Source organism: Camarhynchus parvulus, chromosome 2 (genome assembly GCF_901933205.1).
Source record: "Camarhynchus parvulus chromosome 2, STF_HiC, whole genome shotgun sequence".
Taxonomy (NCBI): Eukaryota; Metazoa; Chordata; class Aves; order Passeriformes; family Thraupidae; genus Camarhynchus; species Camarhynchus parvulus.
This window is the reverse complement of record NC_044572.1, coordinates 5,566,816-5,589,410: the sequence shown is the minus strand read 5'-3', so window position 1 is coordinate 5,589,410 and position 22,595 is coordinate 5,566,816. Positions and strand designations below refer to the sequence as shown.

General features: G+C 40.2%; 1 protein-coding gene across 1 annotated transcript in view; it reads right to left on the bottom strand.

Annotated features, from left to right (window-relative positions):
* Positions 1-22,595, bottom strand: part of LOC115917405 (sodium channel protein type 5 subunit alpha-like) — a 215,495-nt gene that overhangs the window by 163,019 nt on the left and 29,881 nt on the right. The window contains exons 2-5 of the mRNA XM_030971429.1: positions 11,574-11,892; positions 9,777-9,895; positions 4,416-4,505; positions 779-907 (exon numbers count right to left, since the gene is read on the bottom strand). Coding sequence (XP_030827289.1) covers positions 779-907; positions 4,416-4,505; positions 9,777-9,895; positions 11,574-11,840 — 605 coding nt within the window. The 5' untranslated portion in view covers positions 11,841-11,892. The remainder of the gene's footprint in view (positions 1-778; positions 908-4,415; positions 4,506-9,776; positions 9,896-11,573; positions 11,893-22,595) is intronic.

Genomic DNA, 22,595 nt, shown 5'->3' with positions numbered 1-22,595 from the left:
TGTCTATGAAGAAATCTGGATTTCTCTCATAGCTGGAGTACTGATAGTGTCAGACCTCTGCCTTTGGCTGGAACTTGGGCTGACCCTGAGTCCCCTGTGAGTGCTGGCTGACTGCTTCTCTACCCCTGTGTATTTTTAGCTGTCGGGATGTTGCAAATCCACCTTCTTCACAGCACCAGAACCCCACATGTCCTCAATGAACTCTAACAATCTAGGCAGAAGCATACAGCTGAAGGGGAATATAATGGTGGGGTCCAAATTTCTATTTCCAAGGTATATAACAAGTTTCAGAGGACTACAAATTAATTCTCTGTAGTAAAATAGTAATTACTTTCCAGGTGAAAAGGGTTTGTGTAAACAGGGACGTGAAAACAGCTCTGATGATGTGATGGATAGATAGAGTATAAATAGGGATTGAAATACGTGGGTATTCAGTCACACTTACAACGCTTTCTATTCAGGGGTCTGGAGCTTCCCAAAACTACATTAGATAGGCAGATATTATTACAGATATTTTACAAACAGTTCTCTCTGTGGAGCATAGGGAGAGTAAATAATTTCTCCAAAATTGTGTAGTGAATTCAGAGAACAGAACTGAGAATTCCTCTGACTTCTTCCTCTGAAACCACTCAGGATAAAAATCTTTCTTCCTAATACACTTCAGCCTTTTCTCATTTTCAGTAAAATTTGAGTGAAGGAAAAAAAAAACATCCAGGCAACCATTTAAAAAGTTCTACTGCAAATAACTCTCTTGAAAATATAAAGGAGTGCTACTTACGCCATAACAATAACACTGAAATCCAGCCAGTTCCATGGATCCCGAAGGAAGGTGAATTCTGTCATGCAAAATCCTCTTGCCAATATTTTTATCAATGACTCAAAAGTGTAAATGCCAGTGAAAGTGTACCTGGGGAACAGAGTGGCCAAAGAAGAAAGAGAATTAGCAAGCAGCAGACAGCTGAAACTGCAGAGGCACAACTCTGGGGTTGCTCGTGTGAGTCACAGCTGCAGCACTGGGCTGTGCATGAACAGCCTTGTGTGTGGACCAAGGAGCAGGTAAGGAATAGCAAAATACTCAGGACAGTCTCAGAATAAAGATAATTTCCAGCATGGGGTGTCCCTTGATGAATCCTCGCTCATTAAGTCAAGCATGGACATCACACTGCTGAGCTGGGCTGTGGGACTTCTGAAACTCTGCCATCTCCAGTGGACCAAGAGTGGATTAGGGAATCATGGAATGGTTTGGGTGGGAAGAGATCTTAAAAATCATCTCCTTCCAACCCCCTTGCCATGAGCAGGAAACCTTCCACTAGACCAGGCTGATCAGAGACCCAGCCAACCTGGTCTTGAGCACTCCCAGGGATGGGAAATCCACAACCTCTCTGGGCAGCATTATGCCACACCTTGTTTCTCCAATTGGAAGGAGGGTGGTTGTTCATTCATACCTCTCATCTCTTCCTGCCCAAGACATTTTGGAGATTAAAAAAATGCTACCACTTGTTTTTATCAGCTAGAAAGGGTAATTCTCCTTCAACTTCCCTTGTGTTTCACTATCTCTGGCAAATCCCATCAGCCTTGAGAATTAAACAACAAAATGCCCTCACTGAAAAAGAATTGAAAAACTCCCACCTGACTATCGTATGTAGTAATTTTTACCTGCCTGACAGTAAAGGAGACACAAGGCTAGTTTTTTTCCCCTGGTAAATTAAGTTATTACCAAAAGTCTCTTGACTGTGATGATCTGGGCTAGAACATAGATCTTACCTTTCATAATAAAGATGACACTTGTAATAAAATTTAGCCAAATCTCTGTGGAGGACGGTAATGCCTCTGATCTATAGTTCTCAGATCTGTACTCACCCAGGGCTCTACCTGCCATCAGAGACAGAGTTCAGGGCATACAACAGCTCTTTTTCAATGTTGCTGCCTGAGACACCTAGCCCAATGGACTGGGTATTCTGGGCCATATCTTAACAAAATAAATAAATGTTTGGTGTCTACCATGGGCATTCCCTACCCCTTTTCTTCTAATGAAGATGCAGATGATACCAAAGCCTATTAAAAACCTCAAACACCTCAAATCCACTAAAACACAAATCTCATCAGTCATGCTGTGAAGGGCTGTCACTGGAAACACTCGTTTGTGTTTTCTGTTCAGTGCCTAAACATCAATTGGTGCCATCACACATTAAAAAAATTGTAACAGTTCAGATTCCTGTTTGGTAGAAAAAAGGTGTGAACAATTGAAGGTGGCAATATAAGGAAGAACATTATGTATAAAATATATTTAGCTGTATTACACTGAACTGCAACTGGTCAAACACACAGATACCATGCCCTCTGCCATCGTGTCACACTGTAGTGCTACTCACATGTTATAAAATCTCAGTGTGTTTCATCTTAAAATGGGGATTAGCCTGACAGTTTGGGTGCAGCAGTGGGCATTAAATGTGTCTCACAGCTCCTCTTTGACCATATACCTGAGCATTATCTTGTGCCCAATTTTTTCACAGCTCCTACTTAGCTTTGCTCTGGTATTTCAAATATAGGTCACCCATGTGACAGTCTCTTTAAGCATGTGTATTCAGTAATACACACAGAAAACACATGCAAAGAACTAAAAAAAAATACTTAACAGTACATAAGCTCATTAAAATGATAAAGCACTTGTATTTATTCAGCATGTCAGATGGGTTTAATTGATTGTATAATCATTGTCTAATTCTAAATGGATCGGGGAAAGTCCTCCAGCAACTGAACAGCTTCTTTAACAGCAGAAGTCAGGGTTCTTAAAAAAATTTTTAGTGGGGGAAAGATGCATTGATTCTTTTTTTTTCAAAATGGTAAGAAAAATGCTTTAAAAGAAGATCTAGGACAAATATTTGCACAAGGTTATTCTTCTATCCCCTGTGAGTCTCTGAAACAGCAGAACAAAATGGATTAAATGTATCTCTTCCAAATCCAATATTAATCAATTTGAATTACAGTTCATTGGGTTATTTTGCTCCTCCAAAGTACTTGACTTGATTTCATTCCATGCACTTGAGGAGGAAAAGCTGAGAGATATGAGGGGACAAGGGAGAAGAGGAAACATGGAAGGATTCACCCCATGCTGCATGAGTCCATCTGCATTTCTGCTCTATGTTTTCTGCATGCTCTGCTTGATGCACTGATAAATCATCCAAATTCTCCTGCTTGCAGAAGGCACAATATTATCATTTATGGTATTTCCCTCCAGAATGTTTGAATTTCCAGCTGTACACCAACTGGCCAAATTTTGATGAGATCATCTCGTGGATGAGATTCAGCAGAAAACATCATGGCAATGGTTATGAAAGTTTCCAATAGGAGAAGGACAACATCAGGGAAAAGGACAGCCACAGACATACTTGAGGGTACTACACTACACAAGAGACATCCTGGGATTAGGATGTTATTGTGATGGGATGAAATATTTGGTTCAGTGCTGCCTATAATTAGTAATTTATGGCCTAGAAGATGTGTCCTGCATGATTTTATGGAACCTAAATAAGGGCATTTTACTGTCTTTTCTTACAGCCCTGAGTAGACCAACCACCAGGCTATGAAACAGCAGATGGCATTTATCATATGTCAGTCAAAAATAAAAAGTGTGTTCTGATTGGTTCAATGAGCCAAAATAATTGTTTAATGCACTGTAGGTTGATTACCTTGTGCATCTGGTATCTGTTTCTGAAAGGAATATTTTAAGCAACTTAAAGAAATGAAATGGGTTTTCATTCCACTGAAGTCCCTTAACCTCTTTAAAAATTAATTTTAAAACCCACGACAACAAAAAATAACCCCCTTTAAGCAGCACCTCTGCTATTTTTCCTGAAGGCTTGTCAAGCTAAAAAGACAGGAATTCTCATAGAGGTGTTCCCAGATAATTTGATGCTTATAAAGTATTCTTGCCAGTGATTACAGGGGAACACTTCTCATGCTGTGCTCAGTCCAAAAGAAACTTTTGCTTCCATTAAGTTTCAGATCAATGATAGAAGTAAGTCAGTTCAGGAACTATTCGCTGAAATAATTCAACTTAAGCTCCATCAGCCTATTCTGATGTGTCCAGCCATCAAATCTGTTGCATGGGAACTGTGGAAGGCTGACAAGTTTCGAACAGGTTTGTCCTCAACATTTGATTTCATCCAGATGTGGCATAAAAGGTGCCTTTGGCAATAAGAATGAGATTCATGGACTAAAAATGTTTACTTTGCTTACTAAGGGAGTTTTCACAGGCTGAAACAACTACCTGGAAAAACATTTTGTGAGGGCAGACACCACAGTCAGTACTGCTGGAAAGAAATTAGACAATAGCAAACAAGATGCAAACAAGAACACAACAAGAGGAAGAGGAAGGCAGAGGTGAGGATGGGGCAGCTGTAAAGGATACTTACTCAACATATTTATTCCATGACGGAGTCTCTGATTGTGCCATGAACACACAATTAGTTAAAATAGTGCACATAATAAACATACTGAACAATGTAAAGAGGCAAATTAAGGAAAACAACGCATTTGATACAAGACTTCATAAATTTTTGTCTTTTCACACAATTTGTGACAGCTCAATCACAATTTGCAAGTTGCTTCAAGAACTATAAGCATTTGTTTGCAAGTACATTGGGAGACAAATCATTATATAAACATAGAAAAATAAGGGAACATTCCCTGCTTTTCTTTTTCTTTTCCTATATCTTCTAAACATACCTTTTACAGTAAACAAATGTACTGACTCTGTAGTCCTTTGAAAGTACAATTCCCCAAATTTACAGCTGTGTTGGTCAGATGACAATGTGCATAGGTGCACAACTTTGTATGAAAAGAGGGATTAGTCTCATTTAAGTATCCACAGAAAAACCTGTGTCTGCAAATTCTCACTTCATTTTTTATCCTGAAACATTTCTCAGGCAGTAGGGGAAAGTTACAAATCTGGTCTTTCTAATCTCTTTAAAGGGCTTGAGGTCTCGCTTTCAGTATAAAGTTTCACCAAAAGCAAGTATGAGTTTCAGAGCACTAATTTTAAGGCTTGGTCTGCAAATCCGCTGGGCAAATAGGCAGCCTTGGTCTGCAGGGCTCTCTGCCTCTGCTGAGGGATCAGATTCCCTACTTGGAGGCTCAAACAAACCTCCCAGTGCACAGTTCACACACTTTGCTGCTAAGCTGAAACCATAAACATAAAAAGCACCCTAAATCAAATTCCTGAAATTGAAAACACAATTCACTGGATGGCTCTCCTAAAAGCACGTGCCACTTTCTGTAAAAAAATTACAAAATACGATGGGATTCTCCTGCATCAATAACTGGTCTCATGCAACCAGGAAAATCTAACTACAGAAGATAAGGCAAAGGAAAACAGCCTGCAACCCAATCAGCAGGCAGGGACCCTTCCCTGGGAATAGAAGTAAAACCCAAAAATAAATTTCTTTTGCCTTTTTGTGAAAAAGATTTTTTAAAAAAGAAATTTGGTTTTGTTTGGGTTGGGTTTTTTTAATCTCTGTAGTCGATTCTGCTTGTGTTATTTTTTGTTTGAGAATAGTGATTGAAGGATTTGGTTTCAAACCTACCTCCTGAAATATTTGCATTAAATTTATCCTCTTGCAGAGCCAAAATCTCTGCTGAATACAAAGTGGAACGTTTTCCAATGGGCCACATAAGCAACTGCAAGGTTAAATTGGTAGTAACCAACCTGAGGATTCCCCAGGGCCACCACAGAAGGCAGTAATTGAACTCACAGGGACTGCTCATCTCACAAACATCTTCCACTTCTGGCCCAACACCTCCTGCTGAAAGACTGGCAAGGATGTCTGATATCCACTCACATTTGCTCATATCAGCTTCAGATATATTTCTGTAAGTTTTTTCATTCGTGTTAATATAATTATTAAGTTCCAGCTAGCCTAGAAAACACTGGATTACTTTTTCAACTCCAGTGAACTGCTGTGGATGAAGCATAGGAAACCAGAGTGCTATCTTCAGACCACGTCAGACAAATAGCATGTTTCAATTCCAAGAAAATAAACTCCTCTATTGGAATTTAGGGTCACTGGTTTGATCTCTATATGCCTGTTTCCTTGTGATACAAACTGAATCTAACAGCTTTCCCAAATGCTCACTTGCAGGCAGGTGTCATCATCTCCTTATTCAAGCACCAAAGAGAACAAACCAGAAAACACAGGTTGAAAATGTAAGGGTCAGCTCTGGGACAAGAAACACACTACAAATTCAATCTGGATTTCATCACCAAACTGAAAACTACAAAGAACAGGAGAGAATGAAACATTTCAGTTGGTTATGCACCAAAATTAGTCGCTGGTGTTAAATTAGAAAGAGAAAACAGAAATCCCCACAGAATGAAAATTAGCATTCCTACCTGAAATCAAATGCAATTGTTTGAATTAGAAAAAGTCCATGATGATGATCTACTCAGAAAGGACAAAGCAAAGAAGATAAAAACTGAGATAAGCTGTATTAGCAGCATTGTCCATTCCCTATCTTAGAACTGCTATTAAATCAAATTTTCCAAAGCCTACAAACTAAATATACTAAGCTACTCATCAGGATCCTTTCTGCAATAAATTAAGCCTATTATTTCCAATTTGAAGTTACAGAATAGCCTTTGCACAAACCCATTCTAAAAGTTATAAATTTTATCTCCTAGCACAAAGATATCGAGTCAAATGCAGCACACTTCTATTCTAGACTTCATTATGATGGATAATTGTTAATTAGCAGACTGAATACTAGAGGCTCTTTAGGTGATCATTGCCAAATTACATATAATATGTGCAAGCAAAGGTTAGTCCCAATGAACAGAATGTATAATTGGTGCTTCACAAGATCTCATTTTGCCTTATGGAAAGTGTGCAAAATAGGATGGGAGGAAAGCTGCAAGCAGAAAATATGGACAAAGATTGGAAATTCTGTAAAAAGATTATTTTTCTTTTTCTGATGCACCAGAATCCATAATTCTAGCACCAAGGAAGGTCATTTTTACCAAAACTCCAGCCTGGATCAGTGGTAAAGTGAGAAAAACTAGCTATAAAATCTAGAAAAACTAGAAATTAGAATTGCTACAGATTTTGTACAGGCTACCAAACTGCTAGGAGAAACTAAGGACGCCACAAAATGATCCTTGGCTTGCAGGCAAGAAGAGGAGTCTTTTAAACACAAGGCATCAAGGAAATGTTACCAGCAATTTAATCTCATTAAAAGGTGGAGATAATTGATAAAGATGTTAATAACAGCTAATAATGATGCAGAAGACAAAAAGTGTTCATCCCATTGGAGATTCAACCCTGTACTCCCCATGTCCTCTGGGACAGGAATGGAGCAGGGACACCTTCTGGGCAGCCATGTGGGCCCTGGACCACCCATGAGACCTCACAGACCCTGAATTAGAGGAGAAATACCTAGAAGGGGTTTAAAGACACATTATTAGTTGTAATAAACATTAATAGGAGGCTGTGGGAGCTTTTCCCCTTGGAAGGGTGTATTTTTGAAAGACTGTATCTCTCCGTTTTGGCTGGATGAGCAGTGAACACATAGCATCCATCCTGCCAGACATCTCAGAGGAAGAACTCCACATACAGCCACTTAAAACCAGGAAATGTGACCCCCACAGCTTCTTTGTGGGGTGATTTTATTCTGTCCTCTCTATTCTGTTCCACTGTTGGCCTTCATGGTGCACTCAATGGCTGGAAATTGAAATATGGCATCCACTAAAGAAGCTGCTACGGATATTTACGTGACAGGGCAGCATTTGCTAATGCTCCTTTTAGGCTTTTGCCCTGGGGAAAATAAAGATTGCTTGATTACAGTCACGCAAGAGGATAGCTCTGGGTCCCAGGTCCATGTCTGGGATATTATCTGCTTCAGTACCTGCGGGTTCGGGCTCCTTTCTGCCTGGGATATTGACTGCCTGCTCAGCCACTTGGCCTTGGTATTTCAGGTTGATACAAAAGGTCTTTATTGACAGAAAACAAATCAGTGCCTAATGCAGGATCTTACTTGTCTCACTGGGACTGGAATTTTTGTCTCCTGCCTGTGCCTGCCAAAGACTGGGCTATTGGATCTCTCAAAATTATCAACACAGGTGATAATTTCTGTCTTTCTGAAGCTAAACTTATGTTTGCATTGAGACCTGCCATTCCCAAAATCTCACACACCTTATCTGACCATATTACTTTCCTGACAGATATCTTAAATGCTCTCCTCTGTGGTCTTTATCCTTGGAAGTGATGTGGTAAGGATTTCTTGCTTATTTATCTTCTATTCAGCTGCTACCAAGGGCATGTAGCTCCTATGCTACACATTCCTGTGACCTCTTGGCTTCACCAAACAAGAAAACTTGTTTGGTGAAGCCTCCAAGAAAAAAAGGGAGGAGAAGACAGAACAAACTTCCAAAGCTGGAGGCAATACTCTCAACTTCCTGAGAAGCTCAGTTATCAGATTCTTACTTTATGCATACCTGGGCAAATGCATTGACCTTGATTAACTTCAGCAAGGCTGTGCTGAGGTGACTGTGCCTAAAAAACTTGGTTGGGCTCTGGGTATGCAGCAGCATGTGCTGCATTGTGTGCACACATAATCTGATCCACCAGCTCATCTCTCTGCAGAATTCTACAGTGTATTCTTAGTAACCATAATAATATCTTGGCTGATAACACATATTCATTTTTGCATAGAATTATTGCAATCAGAAGCTTCACCTGTTTTTCCTTTTGATAGAATATCTATAGTATCGCCTTTTTTTTCTCCTCCCTGTAAGGAGTGGGAATCTAATTTATTTCCCTATTTGTTTTCCCTGAAATTTGATAATTAACCAGTCTTTTTAAGATGCTAACTACTTAGTATTCATTTATTCTCTGTGGTGGACATGAGCATTGCAGATGAGGGACTTCCATCACTAAAACATCACAGAATGATCAGAGCAGCATGTGAAGTCTTTGAATTATCACTGCCTGGTCTCCCATGTGCACCCCAGAGAAAGCAGCCAAGTCATGAAAAAAGGTGTGTTTTTAGTAATGTTCACACAAAGCTGAACATTTGGGTCAGTTTGGCCTTCCAGAGAGATGTGACTATGTGAGAATATAATGTTTCTGGGGTTGTGTGTAAAAAACAAGCCAAAACCAACCACTGCAGCCTGTCTTGCACGACTTCAGAACCAGAGCTACAGGAAATCAGGCATTGCCCTTCAATTGAAAAGTCCAGCAGGACAGCCTGTGCCTTTTTTTTGGACAACATATCCAAATAAACAAATTAGAAAAGAATCAACAGAACAATTTTTGAAATATTCCGTTTCAGGAGAAAAAAAAATTCTGAACTGAAGCAGTTCAAAATTAAATTGTGTCTGCAGATTTTGTGGACAACATATCCTGTGGGAGAATAAACAAACTTGGTAAAAGAATCCATCAGAACAATTTCCTGGTTGACATCATTCTGAGGTACTACACCCACTTTCCCTTCAGTAAAGATGATCAGTCCCTTCCCATCTTTTAATCCTGAGTAAAGTCACCAGAGTCTCCAGTGCAGTTCACATTATCTGATGCCAGCAGTATGATACAGTCATTTTTATAGCTCACATAACAATATAAAATGAAACAAACCGAAAATCCAAGTGCATTTCTGCTTGTGCAGGCAAATTCAGCCAGAAGATTTAAAACAGCTTAATGAAATAAAATGGTTTCTGACTTCCATCCATCTGTGTTTAAAACCCATATAAAATACATGAGGAGGAAAATCAACAGAAAGGATATGAATGTACCAAAATTTTAATTGCTGCTCTTCTGATTGGATGGAAAGGACTAAGTATGTACAAGGCAGGAGTGGCACTAAATCGAAAGATTGTCTTCCCTTTGTTCAGTACTATAAATGTCTGGAAAACAAAACAGAAAATGAGAACATTCATCATTTTCATTTATGCTCAGCTTTTCCAGCTCACATCCCACTAGGAAATTCCTGCCAGCATCCCATACTTTTCCCCCCTTCCAAGACCCCCAAAATTCTTCTCACTTGGTGAAAAGTTTTGTCCAAGGCCTTCCCTACAGAACTGACTGTCCTGTTGTAATATCCCAAGTATTTTTTCTTTCTTCAACCCTTAGTGGGTCCTGTGTCATCACCTCCACCACGGGGCTGGGAAGAGAGCAGAATCACCTTCAAAAATAAAAAATTACCTGGAGACTGAAATGTGGTGGAAGATATTATGTGATGCTCTTCTTCCCAGGTGCTCCAGATCTCACTATGTTGTTGACCCAACTTCTCTACTTTGAACACTTTATTGCTCTCAATTTTGTCTCACCAAGCAAAAAGTTGTAGGAGGCACAGTTCCACACTAGGATCTGACCTGGGCACTGAAGCACTCTCATTGTGCTCAGATGAATATGGCCAGAGAAAAACAATTCTCTGAGTTATCTTAAACCAAAAACAAAAGTGAATTGATGCTGACCCAATTTGCAGAGCTCTGAAGATGCCCCACCAGGCATAGATAAACTAATATTCATTCAGAGACAGAATTGAGACACCCAATATATAAAATCTAAGCAATTCACACACCTTGAGTCTAAAAACTTCATGGCACTAAAATTGCAAATCTATATCCTGTTGCTTATGCCCAGGGATAGCAGGCAAATTAAAAGGTAAATTAATTCTGCCCCTTCCAGGTAAGTAATCTGTTTGTCTTTATCCATTTAACTTTTGTTCTGTAGCTCTAGCACCTACCTCTACACTGTTTAAATAGAAGTACCATTATGGTCACATTAATTCATTGTTTACAGGAAATAGCACAGCCCAAAACCAGGAACAGCAGGACCTGAAAAAACTGGAAGCTGCCTAAAAAAACAAAGGGCTTCCAAGCTTTATTTTGTCCTCTGTTTTGTGAAATGCTTGGAAAGGGGAATGAACTGTAGTAAGCAACCAACCCAGCTCTGCTGTCAACAGCCTTTTGACAGAAGCTGTTTGCACTGCTGTGGCTTTGGTCCAGCCTGCACGTGATCCCTCATCAGGTGATGCTCGCTTTGGGACAAAGTTCACCATTCTGCAAAGTGCCAGCACTGCACATGCTGCTCACACCTCCCTCCTGCTCTGGTTTGGTCATCTCACATGGAGTTTTGCTCTTCCTGAGCAGGAGCAGAGCTGCTGCTCTCCAGGAACGGTTGTGAAGGTGCCTCCTGCTCTTGTGCAGAGTGCTCGCACAAGGCTCAAGTCACCCAGAAGCCCTTAACATTAAGGGGCTTAAGTGATAAACAACCGACCTGTGAAGCTACAGCTCATGCAGAAGGCAAGATAGGGCAGATATCTGGCTTAAATTAACTCAGCTACTGCTCTGCTCATTACAGATATTGTATATTCATTCTCAGGGTTATCTGAAAACACACAAGTTTAAATTATGCTTTTTATCCCTCTTTGCCCTCCTGCTTAGATGTTTTCTGGGAGCCCTGCTCATGACAACATTCTGATCCTTAATCTGGGAAAGAATAATTTTTACTTTTTGTAGAAAGATAACAAGCAGAGCACCCAAAGCAGAGGTCATGCTTTAGCTTTAGGTTGGTGCTCACCTTGCGATCATTGTAGAAAGGGTCGATGTCCTCCAAGGGCTCCCCAATGAGCTCTGGAGAAACAGTCCCATAGATATCAGGCAGCTTCTTGCAAGCTTGCAAGTCAAACTGAGGCTGAGGCTTCTCTTCCTCGCCCAGCTGCTCTCTGTATTCCTGCTTGGCATTCCTGGCCAGCTTCTCTGCAATTCGCTTCTCAATGGCAGCCAAGGACTCGGGCGTGAACCGGTGGAAGCTGTTAGTACCCGGTGGTAACAAGAAGTCAGCCATCTTTTCATCCTGCTTTGTCTTTACTGGTCTTTACTCCTAGTAGTGGAAACAGCTGGAATTAAAAAAGTTATCAAAAGTTAGCGGCGTGAGGAAAGAGAGAACAAAGCCAGCAGAATTAAAAAAAATCCCACCAAACTCAACCCCCAGGGAACTCGTTATATATTATCAGGAAGTTCTTCATCTGTTTTTATGTGGTTAATAGAACATCAAGGAAAACAAAAATGACTGAAATTGTAATTTCAATAAGAAATCACACATGATCAAATCTAAACAGACTTTATAGATAGACTGTGGAATATTCTTCAGTTCTTCAGTCATTTGGGATCCTAAATCCAAAGAAGTAACTTAGATTCGCACAAGCTTAAGTTTCATTGAAAGCCACAGAGATTTAGATTCTTAACTCATTTTTGAAAATGCAGCTCTGGGAGTGGATGAACAATGTTCCTAAGATGACTGCAAGGCAGATCTAAATCAGCCAATGTCTGGCCACATGATGCAAAATCTAAAAATGCCCCAGCTGTTCTATTCCAAATTTAAAGAGTGAAGGGTCAAGTTTAGATTTTTAAATCCCATAAAAAAAAAATCTTCATAATCTCTGTCTTAGGCTTCTGTAACATAATTTTAATTCTCCTTTGGGATAGGAAATACCATCTTCAAGATATCTCCTCAGGACTTTTGAGCATTTTCTTTTCCTCCACACCCTGAAATCTGAAGGATGATGGAAGCTCAAATGTGCCTGGAAAAGCTCTGGGACCTTCATGAAAGCACACCAAGCTTCCAAGATGCTGAACAGCCACTGCTGCCAGCTTGTCATATCTGAACACCAGGCTCCTTTAATCCAAGACCAATTTGAATATCCTGGAGTTGGACTCAATGATCCTTGTGCTTTCCAGCTCAGGATATTCTTTTATTCTATGATTCTAACCCAAACCTGTAAAGTCTGATCATCCTGTCCTGATGGTACTTCAATGTTAACACTTCCAGTCTCTGCCTGAATGAAAACAAGTACGAATTTTCCCATCTCTTCAACTTACATGAATAAAACCAAGCGTGAAAAGCACAGCCGAACAAAAAGCCTTCTTGTATCTGCCCTAAACAACATGGATAGCTGTGAAAATTAATGTAAAACTACTGTTTGAAAAAGGATGAAGCTTATCCCTGTTCTAGCAGCCTGCACAAATCCATCCAAGTTCACTGAAGCCGCATTTTGCAATTTAAAGTCACTTTAGAGGCATGTTTTTCCAGCGAGAGAAGCCCTCACTCCGCAACAATTAAAACTCATTTCACAGAAGAAACACAGACCTTGTATTTTTGCCACCACCAGGCCATTCATACTCCATCAGAATACACTCTGGTGACAAACAAACTAGTAGATTTTGAGGTGGGCTACCCTCTTTCATTCAGCAACGTGGGCAGGATCCCACTCTTTTTCGGGCACAACGTTTGTTTTCTGCTTTCAGATGGAATTTGTCTATTTACAATGGATAGTTCCAGATAGTTTGCGTCTATTAGGCTCTGTGATGACAGCATTTTTGTTAGCAAACAAGACTCTAACTGGACTCTGCATGACAAATAGCATATTTATTGACTCAATTTCTCTGAGTAAAGGACGCTTTCAAATAACTACTGTCTCTCCTATTCTGACTTCATTTTAAAATGAATTCATTAAATTGTCATTGATCACAGTCTATCACACAGGAATGATTTACTGAAGCTTGTACATTATGCTCTGAATTATAGCTGGTTTGAACAAGCAGGGCTAAAATGAATTATCCTTCCTCGAGTTTGGGGTATTCTGAGATTCTTCTTTTGTTAAATTTATTCTCCTTTGTCCTTTCCCCTCTCCCCTCCATGTAATTTGTTTTATCCCCTTCCTCTTGAAAAACAGGAAATTAGAAGCTTTCCCACAAATTGTGTTTCCTACACCCAACACTATGTGACTCAGCAAATAGAATTTCACTTTCCATAAATGACATCAATACAGGTGGCCAGAGAATTCTCTGAGATTTTTTTGTCCTTTCCATTTTTGTTTCTCCAGAATGAAACCTGTCTCAGTGCTGAAGGGGGACAACAAAAGCCAGTGGTTGATCAGGGCTGCTGGAAGGGCAGAGAGGAGGTCTCTAAACTGGAGATGAGAACGTTGTGGGCTTTAGCTGAGGTCCAGATGATCATGAGCTCTGTCAAGGCAGTGAATGGGGAATGATTGTTTGCTTTTTCTAATAATATGAGACTGGAAAAAACTTCTAATGAAATCACAGAGCAGTGGCAAAAGGTCCATAAATGATTTTAAACAGAAGTTGCTGCCTCTGACTCAGGAACCTCGGTGCAAGCAGGAAAAGCTACTTATGCTGGTCCTACCTTAACACTCTTCCCAGTCTAAGGAAACCTAAATGTGTGCTTTGTCCACACAGTCTCAGACTTCCCTAAAGACTTCCAGGAGAAGCCATTCTGGCAACAGAACCACTCAATTTTTTTCCTCAAAAGAGAAACAAACAGATAGGGGATGGTGAGGGAGATAAAATAGCCCAAAAAACCTAATCAGCATCAGAAGTTTTAATTATATTTTTCTAAACTGAATTATTTTTGCTTAAAGCTCTCTCTCATTAGAAAACTGAATCAAATTCAAACTGGTCAAATCCAGATCTTTTCAGTTTTATCTACAATTTCCAGAAAGGTAGCTGCCTAGAAAGAACTGGAAAATCCTACACAAACTTCATTAGCATTTTTGCTAGTCGTCTATTTAATTTTTCTTTTTTAAAAAGTACGTTTCAGCACCCTTACAATTGAAAATTTGTGACACGTCTTGTCTTCATATTGTATATAAGCTAAAGTTCCACATTTTAATATATATATATTTAGCACAATTCTTTTTCAATTTCACATGCTTTCAGGAAATGGACAAGATAATTTCATGGGTCCTCTCTATGTCTAATTTCTTTTAATCTGTGAATTGCAAACATTTCTACAAATAGCCAGGGTTAGGCCAGATGTTTCTTAAAAGGGTAAGAAAGCACCACAAGTTAAAAAGGGAAATCATCAATGACTGAACCAAAGGGCTGGAATGCCATTTCTTAAGAGATAATAGCTGTTGTGACTCACGTGTTTACAATATGAGCCTGGATTTTTCCATTCCTCACAGGCATATTTTTGAAGTACAAGGCTTCAAACACATTGTTTCTGTGATATCACCAGGCACAGAATGAAAATTTCCCTCTTGCTTGGTCAGTTAGCATCGGTTGTTGCTGATAAAATGCACTGGTTATGTAAACAAAACATGCATATGAAAATAAAGCCCCAAGAAGAATTCTTTCTTTGGTGTGGCCAGAAGTGAGAGCAAACAACTTAGGTATTTATTCAGAAAGATAAATGCTGTTTTGCATTGCAGTTTTAACCTTAGTGTCACAGGCTTCAGCCACTCCAGTTCAAAATATCTTTCAGGATCTCAGAACATCACCTGCGTGCCCTTCTGCAACTCCTTCTGTTGTATCAAGGACTCATGAGATTATATTTCAGGCCCTTGGCAATGGTAATAAAGGAACCAAACTGGAAGATCAAGGTCGTGAAAGTGTCTTTTACAGACAGGATCATTTTGAGTAGGATTGTCCTCATTTCTGATTTCCACGATGCCACTCAGGAGGCTACTGCAGACCACGGGCTGGGGAGAGAGATGTTTGCACTGCAGTTCTGCTAATCCAAACTCTTACAAAATACTAATCTCAGCCCTAAATTCTCCTTTTGTTGAAGAAATGTTTGTGATTAAATAATGATTTTGCATTGCTAACTGCTGTGGTAATAAGAATAGTCATGTGGATGGGTTTTCTTTCTGTCTGAGACTACAAGGAGTACAGTCATCTTTTCCCCCCACACACTCCTTTTCCATATAATCTCTTCGGCATTTTTCTTTGACCTGCAGAGCACAGCAAAACATGAGAATAGTAGGCTAGGGAAATAAAGAACAGAGCAATGACACATCTAATTTAATGTCACTGGTCTAGATTAATAAATTCATATGCATAAATTTACACATAAACACAAACACCTAATCAGATTTAAAAAGACTACAAGTTGATATGGGATCACATGGAAGTTTTATTCCAGCCATTAAGTAATGGCTTCATGGAGAACTGTTTTTAATTCAGATCAAATAAAGAAGTTTTGCAAAAAGATCAGGAAGCTAAAGGAGTCTAGGTGACTGAGACACACTTCATAATTTTACTGACAACAAAAAAACAAACAAACAACCTTTTGAGACTTAATTCACTTATATTTATACCACGGTTCACATTCCACAGTGAGGAGGTGTCATGGGAAATTCTCTTTTAAGTGAAAAATTTCACTTGCTGTTAGCACACACTTTGAGGGCTTGTGTGCTCACATCAAGGCAGTCCTCAAAAATTTACACAGCACACTCGTTACTTCTGCTTAAGCTGATATTTGGTTTGTTTCTTTTTCCTCCAACAGGCATAATTTTTTTCAAGACCACAAACAATGCTTGTTTTTGCAGCACATGTTCTTAACACACATAATCAGCCACATCTCCAGCTGGCATAAATCAGCACAGCTCTGCCCAGGGAAGCCACACCTGGGAAATTGATCTCTTAGGACCCAGAATATTTGGCTAGAAATGTTTCCTTTAAAAAGAGCACCTTCACACCAGAGCATGAACACCAGATAGAGTGTAATTGAGGTATTAAACTAATGGCCTAGAAGGTAACCAGGCTTGCAGGGAGCTGCAAAACCCTGAGCTTTTTGCACCCTGTGAAGGCAATCTGCAAATGCTTGTCCAACCAGAAACATCCTGTTGGGTGAGGTCCAAGGTGGAGGTGCAAAAAGGGCAGCTGGAGAATCCAGTGCCTGGTGGCGACCAGGCAGGCTCCCATGGCTGATCCATAGGGGAAAACAATGGTATTCCACAAAAATCTGATGGAAATGGCTGAAATGTTCAGCTCCTGGAGCTCTCCTAGGCAAAGCACAGTGTTGAAACCTGCCCAAGCTGACACAGCAGGAGATCTGAGCCAGAGTTCCTCTTGCTGCCCGTGTCACAAGGCCAACCTGCAGGTTGATATGACATTGCATAACACATTTCCCAAAACAAGCCCTCTTGCTCACCACGAATGCTGACCAGGGGAAGAAATAAATATGTAAGAGAACTCATTGCATTCGAATTGTTGGGGAAAACAAAACCAAAACAGCACAAAATGTCCAAAACAAAACTTCAGATTCACAGACCCACAGGCCTTTTGTCACGACCAGCTCTGCCTAGGCAGTATCTTCTTTTAAATCCAGTTTAATGGGTTTTGCTGGCTGCTCACTCATCAGAATCATGGCATTCTGACATTGCCAATGACTTACTGAAAAAATAAAGTCTGCAGAAAGCCACCATGTGCTAAAGGAAATGAATTCAGAATATTTCATCCTGATATTGGAAGGGTATTTGGGAATGATAAAATTTTTGCCAAGAATTAAATGCTGGCACTAAGTCTTCTCTTATGATAAAATAAATATTTTTAGTGAGCTAAAAATATTCTGCTTTCTTTGCAGGTGTCTTTATTTCAAATTACTCTGCAACCAAATGACATAAATAAGCAAGAGGGAAACAGCACATTATAGTTACCAATGCAGATCTCTATATTTTGCTGAGAATTATAATTCATTGCACCCAATAGGTTTTCATGTCTATTGTAATTAACTAGAAATTGGCCTCAGAGTTATTTTACTATAAACTACACAGAAAGATTTCTCCTTTGCTACTCTGAACCAACAGAGCTTGGAAAGAGCTACCAAGAAAGAGGGATGTTTTCAGCTCAGGATGCAGTCACTAGCTTTTGAACAAGAAATAAGAAATCTACAGGAGAACTCCATGTTGCGCCAAACATAATACACAATGCTCACACCACTAGGTGCTTTGAATGCTCACATGAATAAAATATATCAAATCTGGTCCATTTTATTCACAGAGTGTTTTGTAAAGACATAAAGACGGATAAAGGAAGCTGTAAAACAGCTATTAAAATATATTCTGGTGCCATTATGGGATGGTTATGCCAGAGAAAGAAGGCAGCTTTAGGCTAGACAGCAAAATCTTGGCTGCATGCTTCTAGGGAAGAAGGAGCCTTGTCTGGAGAGCTGTCTGATGTATTACCACAGTTATAGGTAAGGCTTTCCTGATCCCTCCCATCTAAGTTATGGAGACACATTTCATCAGCAGAAAACAAACAGACTCATAAAAGCCAATCATCAGAACTGACATGTTTACATTAAGAGAGATGGATGAAACTCTGTAAGCAAAGCCAGGGCCTCTTTCACAATGGTAGCACTGAATTAAGAGACAAACATGACATAACAACTAAACTTCATTTTTAATAGTGAATAGAGCAATTTAGGTTTTCCTTCATTCAAGTGACAGCAACAAAAAGGGACTGAGGTGAAGGGTCAAGAAAAAATTGGATGTGAAAGGCTGGCGGAGACAGACCCAAATATATATAACATATATATATAAAGTTAAGCTGTTGGAGGGTGGTCCCCCTCCTGCATCTGGCTGATATGAGGTGAAACAGCAGGTCCTGCAAGTCTGCAACAGCACTTTGCTCCAAAACCACTTCCTTCACTAAGCTCCACCCTATCCATACACCTCCAACATACCCAGCTTCCCATCCTTCTCTACCTCTATCCTTTTCCTATGCCTTAGCCAAGAAAATTCTCTCCTCCTCCCACCTGCTTTATTCCAGGCAAACATAACCTTTTCACAAACCTGTCCTTGCCCACAGCAATAACTCTCAAGTGACATTCACACCAGTTCTGTGAGATTTTGTCACTACTACTTTATTCTTCTCTTTGTTCCAAGCAAAGCATCTCTGTCTATGATGGTGGGTGACCCTGGACAAGGATACAGAGTCTCTGTGGATTTTGGATAATTTTTGTTGTTAATGGAGCCCCAGCTACTGGCAAATATTTTCACTGCTTTGGCCACAAAATTCAAAAGAGAAAAAAATAAAAAGGCACAGATTTAGAAGTGCACTGGCAAAATTATCTTTTCAGGTAATGGTGATGGAGACTCAGGAAGGATAACGGAACCTATCAGGGAGGTGATGCTTGCTGGAATATATTGAAGATTTGCTTCATTATTCAGTGCACTGTAAATTTGGCAACACTATTTGGATAAAGCTGGTGGCTCTTCTACTCTGATGGAAGAGATTTCAACCCCCTCCCCCACCGAGAGACAGAGAGGGATTATTGCTGTCCAGAGGGGAGGGATATTCTGCCTGTTTGCGATTGAAAACCGCCTGGGTTTGTTTGCCAAGTTTAGGAATCAGAGTTAAGAGCTTACATAGGTTCTGGGGGTGCAATCCTCAGCTCGTGTCAGTCAAGGGGAATATTTTGTGTGACTGCAATAGGCAGTGGGTCAGACCCCTGGCGCTGGAGAGACTGAGTTATTTGTCTTCTGCTGTTCCTTTCAAAGAAGTTTGCTTCAGCCACTGAGCGTAGCTCCATGGAAAAGATGCAATGGATGCTGGTGCTGACTGACAGTGATTTGATTTGAATTACATAATGTTCTAAATCATTATGTAAATTAGTCTGACAGAAACATGGAGGCAGAGCAGCCAGGGATTTTTTATTGTTTTTTTTTTAAATATCTAGTAGCCTTTTAATGTTATCACCAAGATTGCCGCCTTCCATCTACTACATTTTGCTGGTAGGTTAGCTGAATTAAACTTTATTTCTCCTGACACTAACTAAAACCCAAAGTGCATCTGAGCAAATGATGAGGAGCATTTAAAGAGTGGTAAATGTGGATGATTTTAGAGGTAGATGAGTGAGTCACATTACCAGGAGTGGTTTTGGCTATGTCCCACTGATGCCAATGAGACTCACGCTTCCGAGAACCCCGTGGCAATCCCAAGCATCCCTCCCATTCTCCCCTGTACAATTTCTTCATCTTTTCACATGGGAGGATTTTTCAGAGTGAATAACTCATTGCACAAGCAATTCTATTCCAAAAGTCATGACATTTTCTGTTAATTAGCAATAATACAATCATCCAAACAAAACTGCTGGGGACATTGCATTTACTAACAGGCTACATCCAAACATGCATTTATGTGTCACCGGTGCATGCTCGAGTGGTTGGTAATTCTCAGCTGGGCCTGAGGCACAATGCACTGGAAGGATACAATAGAGGCCCAGCATTGCAAACCCTGCTGTGGCTCCTTGCTTAATTTAGCTTATGGGACCAAACAGTCAATGAGCAAACCAGAAAATAATACATCAAGTGGCCTGTGAAAGGGAAATATCTAATGATGGTATCAATGCTCAGTGTTTTCTAAATGGAAAATGCACTAGCTCCATATTTTGGGAACTTGCTTGCACTTCCTGTAAGAAAAAAAAAATCGAAATAACCCAAAGAACATTATTCCTAAAAATAACTTTTTCATTACTTGGTTGGCCCAGAAAGCCAACCATGTCCTGGGTTGCATCACAAGAAGTGTGACCAGCAAGTGGAAAAAGGTTCTCAGGTCTGAGACCACACCTGGAGTGCTGCAGCCACATATGGGACCCCCAACCCAGGAAAAGCTTGGACCTGTTGGAGCAGGTCCAAAGGAGGCCACAAAGATGGTCAGAGAACTGAAGCACTTCTCTTATGAAGACAGGCTGCAATAGCTGGCTAAAAGAAGAGAAGGCTCCAGGGAGAACTGACAGAATTTCCCAGTGCCTAAAGCTGCTCCAAGAGAGCTGGAGAGTGGCTTTAGACAAGCACATGTAGAGTTAGAACAGGGAGGATTTGATTTAAAGTGAAAATGAGTAGGTTTAGATTTGGTATTAGGAAGAAATCCTTCCCTGTGAGGGTGGGGAGGCCCTGGCACAGGTTGCCCAGAGAAGCTGTGGACACCCCATCCCTGGAAGTGTCCAAAGCCAGGTTGGGATTTGAACAACCTGATCTAGTGGAAGATGTCATGGCCATGGCAGGGGGCTGGAAAAAATCATCGATAAGGTCCCTTCCAAATCAAGCCATTCTGTGGTGTGATTGTGTGGTTACTAATAGCAGTGATAAACAGCAATTCCAGAGAGAGATCATCCAATATTTTGACCTAATCTCTTCCTATATACATACAAATACTGGGGTTAAGAGTCCCCAGATGAAATTTTGTCTATGAGTTATCACCTACCCTAACAGGGTCCTAAAATGATGCAGAATGTACTGCTTGAACATTCAGATTTTCTTTTTGTTTTTTCAATATAATTCCAACTAAAAATACAAACTTGACAAGGCAATGGAAGATTTTGATCAGATTTGTTAATTTTTAATCTGCCATGTACAAGTCTCATGATTCAAGTACTGCCTGCCCCTCTCTACATCCACCTGCTTCTTTATCCATCCCAAAGTGTAGTTCCTAAGCTTAGACAGGGCAAATGTATTCTAGATAATTTTGACTAAAAATATATATATTGGACATGCAATTCTTGTGAAATAGCCTCATATTCTCAGAATAGAATGAATCCACTAAAATGTAGCTTCTCTGATGGATTGGAATAGATTAGCCAAACCAAAGAAGCGCAGGATGTTACACATTCAGGGATAAATAGGCACTGCTAGGGCATGAGTCATCTCTCCTGTTTTCAATGTCTACTTCAGAGAGCTAAACTATGCTTTAGACCCTTGCAAAGCTTCTGATGATTCAATTTGTTTATTGTGACGCCAAAATTCTGGTATTGATATGTGCCTGTAGGTACCTGGGGACTCTGTGTCTACATTTGCCTGTTTGCTTCTCTCTGGCAGGGCAGGGGCATCTGGACTGAGAGATGTCCCTCCCCAAAATTCAGACCACCGTGGAATATGATGCAAAGTGTGTGAGGTGTGGTAGTTGTAATTCTGCCTTGACTCTTTTCAAAAATAGAGATCAGCCACCTCCAACCCTATGATGGCAAAGGAATGGACCAAGGGGCTGTTCCATTCCAGTGTGTGGCAAACCCCAGCACTTCTATAACAACTTTCCAGGGCACACAATTACTTTAGAACACAATATAGATCTTCAATTTTAACAAATGAGATACATTTAATTAGTCAATGACAACCATGTTGTTCCCAGAAACGAGGTCACACAGGTTATCCTGATACTCTCAGACTCACAAATCTAGAAAATATTTAATGCTTTACATTGTGTTTCTACAAATTAAAGGGGTATTTGAGGTCTGGATTGTGCAGTTACATGGGCAGAAGTGGTTTTGAGGTAATATTTTTAAAAGTAGAGTGAAATGTGGCCTAGTGGCATCCATGACTCTTGGAGATCATGACAAAACAATCCAAAACAGAGTTGAAAGTGCACATCTGTCCTAGCGCACAGCCACTTTCCTATTCCTGTCTTGGGCTTGTCTTGCAGATTGTAACAAAGCAAATGTTTTAAAGGCAGAAAAAGCAGGATCACACTGTTCCTCTTTTCCCACATAAATGTTTAGCCTGGCTCCAAAATACTCTTCCCTGTCTCTACTTTCCTTCCAAAATTATTCCCAAAACTTCTAACTCCAGAACAGCTGTCTTAGATGCCAGCTCTCTCCAGCCTATCTCTGCTGTCAGACAAAGAGAGAAATGAAGTGGAGGAAAGAAAAAAAGAAATTTGGATGGCATTTCACAGATTCCCCTTGTCCCTGTCCCCAGGATATATTTCACACCCTCCAAAGGCCTATTAACCATCTTTTGTTTATTAGATTGCTTAATAGCCATCCATGGTGGGTTAATCCAGTCTGAGGAGGATGGAGTTA